At 43.0% G+C, this 6000-nt stretch overlaps 1 protein-coding gene across 1 annotated transcript; it reads left to right on the top strand.

The window, feature by feature from the left end:
- The first annotated feature begins 4000 nt into the window (after positions 1 to 4000).
- On the top strand, positions 4001 to 4866 carry LOC145105858 (uncharacterized). The gene is made up of 3 exons (XM_079042941.1): positions 4001 to 4141; positions 4270 to 4566; positions 4738 to 4866. Exons 1-3 carry the CDS (start codon positions 4001 to 4003, stop codon positions 4864 to 4866), a joined length of 567 nt encoding a protein of 188 aa, XP_078899067.1.
- The last annotated feature ends 1134 nt before the right edge of the window (positions 4867 to 6000 follow it).

The following is a 6000-nucleotide window of genomic DNA, read 5'->3' as shown; positions in this document are numbered from 1 at the left end:
TGTCTCCAATACCTCCCTCAGATGTTGCTCGTGATGTTCCTTGGTCTTAGAATAGACCAAGATATCATTGATAAACACGATCACTGACCGATCCAACATTGGCCTACACACCCTGTTCATGAGATCCATGAACGCTGATAGGGCATTAGTGAGCCCGAATGGCATCACCACAAACTCATAGTGCCCGTACCAGGTCATGAAAGCTGTCTTCGGTATATCCTCATCCCGAATCCTGATATGATGGTACCCCGACTGAATATCAATCTTGGAAAACCAAGACGCACCCTGCAGCTGATCGAACAAATCATCGATCCTCGGAAGCAAATAACGATTTTTCACCGTTAGCTTGTTCAGCTCTCGATAATCAATACACATCCTATATGTCCCATCCTTCTTTTTCACGAACAGGATCAGTGCTCCCCATGGGGAACTCCTCGGACAGATAAACCCTCGGTCTAGCAGCTCCTGAAGCTGCATAGATAGCTCCTGCATCTCGGGCGGAGCTAGCCAGTATGGTGCCTTGGCTATCAGAGCAGCACCCGACACCAAATCAATGTGAAACTCCACTTGCCTCTCCGGAGGCACTCCAAGTAACTCCTCGGGAAATACATCCCGAAACTCTTGTACAACCGGTACACTGCCCAAATCCGTCGAGGTCTCGACCCTCATATCCGAGATATATGCCAAAAATCCCCAACAACCCTGTTGAAGAAGTCTCCTATCCCTCGCAGCTGAACAGAGGGTTGGCCCCTGCGAGGCCCTCTCTCCATGAATAACCAGTTCTCCCCCACTTGGGGTTCGAACCCTCACCAACTGGCGCTCGCAATCGATCATGGCTATATTGTCCCCCAACTAGTCCATCCCAACGATCACCTTCAGCCCTCGTAGCGGTATCGGAACTAGATCAACACGATAACTCTCCCCAAGCACATTTAGGACATAATCCTGATACACCCTCGCAGCACTCACAGTGCGGTCATCCGTAATCTCAACCTCAAGCGGGGAATCCAAGGTCCCCGACGCATCCCGGAATTTCTTGTTAAGCACAAGAGATACAAACGATCGGGTAGCACCCGAGTCGAATAGAACGTGAGCCGAAATACCATTGACCAAAAAGTTCCCCATACATGAGCACATATATACACATAAGCAATAAAAATCAATATCAAACAGGAAATATAAAACACGTACCAGCCACGACGTATGACGCTGCTCGAGCCTCCTCGGTAGTTGAACTGAAATGCGCGGCTCTACGCCGCTGGAGCATCCGCCTTAGCAGCGCGGCCATCAGTGATCCTCATTATGGCGGGCGCAGGAGCTGCCACTACTCCTCCTCCCCCTGCAACCTCAGCCAATCGGCCCGTTTGTGTCCGGTCTGTTTGCAGTGGAAACAAATCAAGCCCTTCTTAGGGCAATCCCTGATCACGTGGCTCGACTGGCCACATGCGTAGCATCCCAAGCCTGCCGCTCGATAAGCCCCACTATGCGTTTTACCACACTTGGCACACCGACCATGACCCTGCTGGCCCATATTGGAAGAATCTGAGGTCTTAGGCTTTTTAGCCTGACCTACTGCTGTCTATGCCTGCTCTGTCTTTCGCTTGGTGCAGAACTCCAACTCCATCTCCCATTCACGGGCCTTTTCCACCATCTCATTCAGGGTTTTGCACCCTGTAAAGCTCAAAAACTCTTGGATATCATCCCTCAACATGGAATGATACCTCATCCTCCTCATATCCTCATATGTAGCGTACTTCGGGATCAACAATGCTCGCTCTCGAAAGTTGGCGGTGATCTCCGCCACAGTCTCGGTGGTCTGCTGGAGCTCCTGGAACTCCCTCACCAACCGTTGCACCTCAATAGGTGGTGCAAACTCCAGATCAAAGCGTCTGACAAACTTTGCCCATGTCATCTCAGCCACACCAGCTGCCCCCACCTGACTGGTCACCTCTCCCCACCAGTCCCGGGCTCGGTCTTGCAACATACATGAAGCAAAACCCACCTTTTCCGCATCCGGGTAAAAGCTCGTACACTGGGCGTTTACTCGGATGCGAAAAAGGTGGGTTTCATGGCGAACAAATCCACAAACTGTAAGCTAATGCTTAGTGAGTTCCACAGAGCATACCCCACACACAATCCACATAATCACATAGACCATATTAGCTATAAAAGCTACATAAACCACATAAGCCATGCATACAACATATAGGGATGCCGTGGGCTCCTACCAGCCTCTTACTCCAGGATGCCATGGGCTCCCCACATGGTCTTACACCTAAGTTCCATGGGCTCCCCCATGGTCTTTAATAGGAAAGCCATGGGCTCTCCACATGGTCTGACATCCAAGCTCCATGGGCTCCCCCATGGTCTTTCATGCAAGTATACCACATATACAACTAGCATACCACCTAGCATATAACCAACTAACATGCCACATAACACTACATCAACTAGTGTACCACATATCATAAAATGGGCCGGCCTTGGTGCCTTAGACCCATTGGTATGGTGAGGAGACTCACCTTTGTCTGCTGAATCTGAAAGCTGCTCTCCTAACAGTCTGTAACCACCCGTGCTGAACAATAATACCATTAACTCAAGGTTAGGGTTGTGTATGATCCAATTAAAGAACCCAAGCCCCAAGTCCTTTCATCATAGCCCAAAAGTCTCCCATTGCTAATGGGCCCAAAGTCCATGTCCAAAATCATTAATGGGCCCCCTTGGCCCAATAAGGCCCAACCATAGCAACCATGGCCCAAAACAGATAAATTGGCCCACTAATTCAAAACATGACGAGGCCCAATGACTGATTAAGGCCCAAAGGGCTTACAAGTCCAAGCCCATCTGAGTGTGTACGCCCTGCGTCCCAATCCTATACGCTTAGCGTACTGGGTCCTTAAGTTGTACGCGCTGCATATGCTAATCTACTCCCAGCGTACAAACAGGTTAAGCACTTCTTCCATTAAGTGCTTAATACTCGATGTTCTAATGTCCAATATTTAGATCTGAGTCCATTAAGGCATCCTAAGGCATAAAGTTGGCAACTTTATGCCTTTTCCTGTTCCATATGCTCCCAACAACCCATTAAGACCTTTACAAGAGTCTTAATCCATGCATGAGGTCAAAACACCCATCAAGACACCATTTTTATGACATGAATGAGTCAAAGGACCTTAGATCTACACTTCCTAAGCTCTGGAGTTACTCCAAATCTCTAGAGATGATCCATGAACACAAAAAGGGACAATATAGAAACCCTAAATAGATCTAATGAATAAGATAGCAATATCAAGACTTTATACCTCCAGAAGCCCATCAAGGTGAACTAGATACAGATTCTTGAAGCCCAATGCCACTCCAAGCTTGCTTAGCAATTCCTTCTTCTTGAATGAACTCTAAAATGGCCACAAATACACTCCTTAAGCTAAAAAACACTCTCACAAGAGATCTCTGGTGTAAAGGCGCGAAGTGAGGCTATTGAGGCTGATTAGCGTTTGGTCCAAGAGGCTTAAGGATGTTTAAATAGGTGTCAAGTCCGAGAATTAGGGTTTTGGCGCTCTGTCGTGTACGCCCCGCGTACCTATATGTACGCCCCGTATACGCAGCCACCCTCCGTGTTCATGCATCCTTAGTACGCTAAGTGTACTCCTGGAGTACGCCCCGCATACTAAGGGACCTTTTACGCCATCTTTTCGATTTCAAGGGTCTAGAGAGTAATACCTAACTTGCAGTGTTACACCACCAACACCTACACATTCCAGAACGAAACTAGAACGAGCATAAAAAATCTGGAGCAACAGGTGTCTCAACTTGCTACTTCTGTAGGTCGGCTAGAATCTCAAGGAAAGCTACCGGGGAAAACTAAAAACAATCCAAAGCACAATGTGAGTGCAATTTCCTTGAGAAGTAGGAGGAGTTATGAACGCCAAGCATATCAGAACTAGAAGAGGAGGTTGAGAAAGAATCTAAAGAAGTTTTGGGTGACAGAGAAGTTGAAAAGATGGAAGAAATAGAATCTCCAAGACCAGTGAAGCCGAGTCTAAAAGGGTACAAGACAGTACCGTCGTTCCCATCACGACTGAAGAGCACAAAGCGCGAGCGAGAGGACGAGGAGATCGTGGACACCTTTCGTAAGGTGGAGGTAAATATCAAACTTTTAGATTTTATTAAACAAGTTCCTCATTAAGAAAAAAAAAATTTAAAAGACTTATGTGTTTCTATGAAAAAACAAAAACTAACGAAACCATCAAAGTTGACAAGATCATTTAGGCGATTTTGCAAAAACGTTTGCCCCCAAAGTGCAAGGATTTGGGAATTTTGTCGATTCCTTGTAAGTTGGGAAACCTTACTTTTCCAAATCCCATGTTAGATTTAGGTGCTTCAGTCAATTTCTTCCCACTTTCTATTTTTGAAAAAATAAAATTGGGATCTTTACAAAAGACCGGGACAATCATTCATTTGTCAGATCGTTCAACAGTACACCCAAAAGGTGTATTGGAGGATGTTTTTGTCCAAGTTGATGAATTAATTTTTACTGCTGATTTTTTCATACTGGACATAGGCATTGTAAATGTATAAGATAAAAACTCAATTATTTTAGGAAGACCTTTTCTGAAAACAGCTAAAATAAAAAATGATGTTTTTGGTGGGACACTTTTGATGGAATGTGATGGGGATGTGGTGAACTTTTATATTAATGATTTTGATATTTATGATAATGTTTATGTTAACTTTCAGGGTACCAGCAGCCGTTTACCTGAGGATTGCTATGATTTTTCTGATGATTTTGTGCAAGATTTATTTTTAGACAGAAAATTATCTGATGATCAATCAAAGGAGCAAAAAAAAAGCTTGGGAAGTGAATGAGATTATGGTTTCTGCTGAAGGAGTTGATACGAAGCTGACAGAAAAAGACAAGGTTGGGGACAAGAAGTTGGTTGCTGTTAAACAAATCAAAAAAAGAAAACAACCCAAAAAGTTGAAAAACAGAAAGCTTTGGAAGGAGGAGGAGGAGATTTTTGAGATGGAGACCAGAAAATCAAAAAGACTTACAAATCTAGAAATAGAGCCTACTGATAAACACCTAAAGTCTTTCCAGTTTGTTGTACAACCATCAGATCCACCAATTATGCCATATCTAAAGGGTTCTGGGGTAATTAAGAAAAGAGTTGAGCTATAGAGATGTCCCAACGATACTAGCTGAATATCTGGTTGGGCACAATCGAGCCAACGACTTTAAAAATAGGCGGCTTTCCGAGAGGCAACCCAATGAGTCTTTTATTTTTCTATATTCAATAAAGAGATAGTCTTAGTTCCAAGCAAGCTTGGGGGAAACCAGAGGATCTTCAAAATTGCTAAAATTCAGATTTGTCGCCAGCATCTTCGTCAAAATCATCAATTTATGCAAAGTTATCATGTACATTCTTTCCTAGCTACAACCTTTTGCCTTTACATGTTTTATTGAGTTATTCATTCCTCTATGAGCATTTATGACAATGCATTATTTTAAGCCTAGGGAGGGGGTTAGTGTAGAAATTTACATTTTTTGTTGAAATTTTTAAAAATTTCAGTTTTTCAGTAATTCAGTTAAAATTTTCAATTTTCCTTTTTGCAATTTATTTTCCGCATTGCATTTTGCTTTTAAAAATTTCAAAAAATTTAAAAAATATTCTTATTTTCTGTTTTTCTTTATTATATATAAAAAACCAAATAAAATTATTTTTAGTTATTTTAGTGTTTATTTTCTGTATAAAAAAATTAATAAAAAAAAATTAAAAAAATGAAAATTTGAAAAAGTTACATGAGATGAGGAAATTCTTTGCATTCGATAGTTCTATAAAGATGGAAAATGAAAGACCGAAGCGACCAGATCAATAGTGGTAAGTTCAGTAATAGTTCTCATAACTAAGGGTTGCAAAACACCGTGTGCCGAGATGCTGATTGTAGAAAATAAAAGGAATTGTAGACAGAAACATTGCGTGAGCTGGGGTAATACACGTT

This window comes from Lactuca virosa, chromosome 4, assembly GCF_052849685.1.
Source record: "Lactuca virosa cultivar CGN04683 chromosome 4, Lactuca_virosa_CGN04683_v6, whole genome shotgun sequence".
Taxonomy (NCBI): Eukaryota; Viridiplantae; Streptophyta; class Magnoliopsida; order Asterales; family Asteraceae; genus Lactuca; species Lactuca virosa.
Note: the sequence above shows the minus strand (reverse complement) of the source record. Positions and strands in the feature narration are given on the sequence as shown.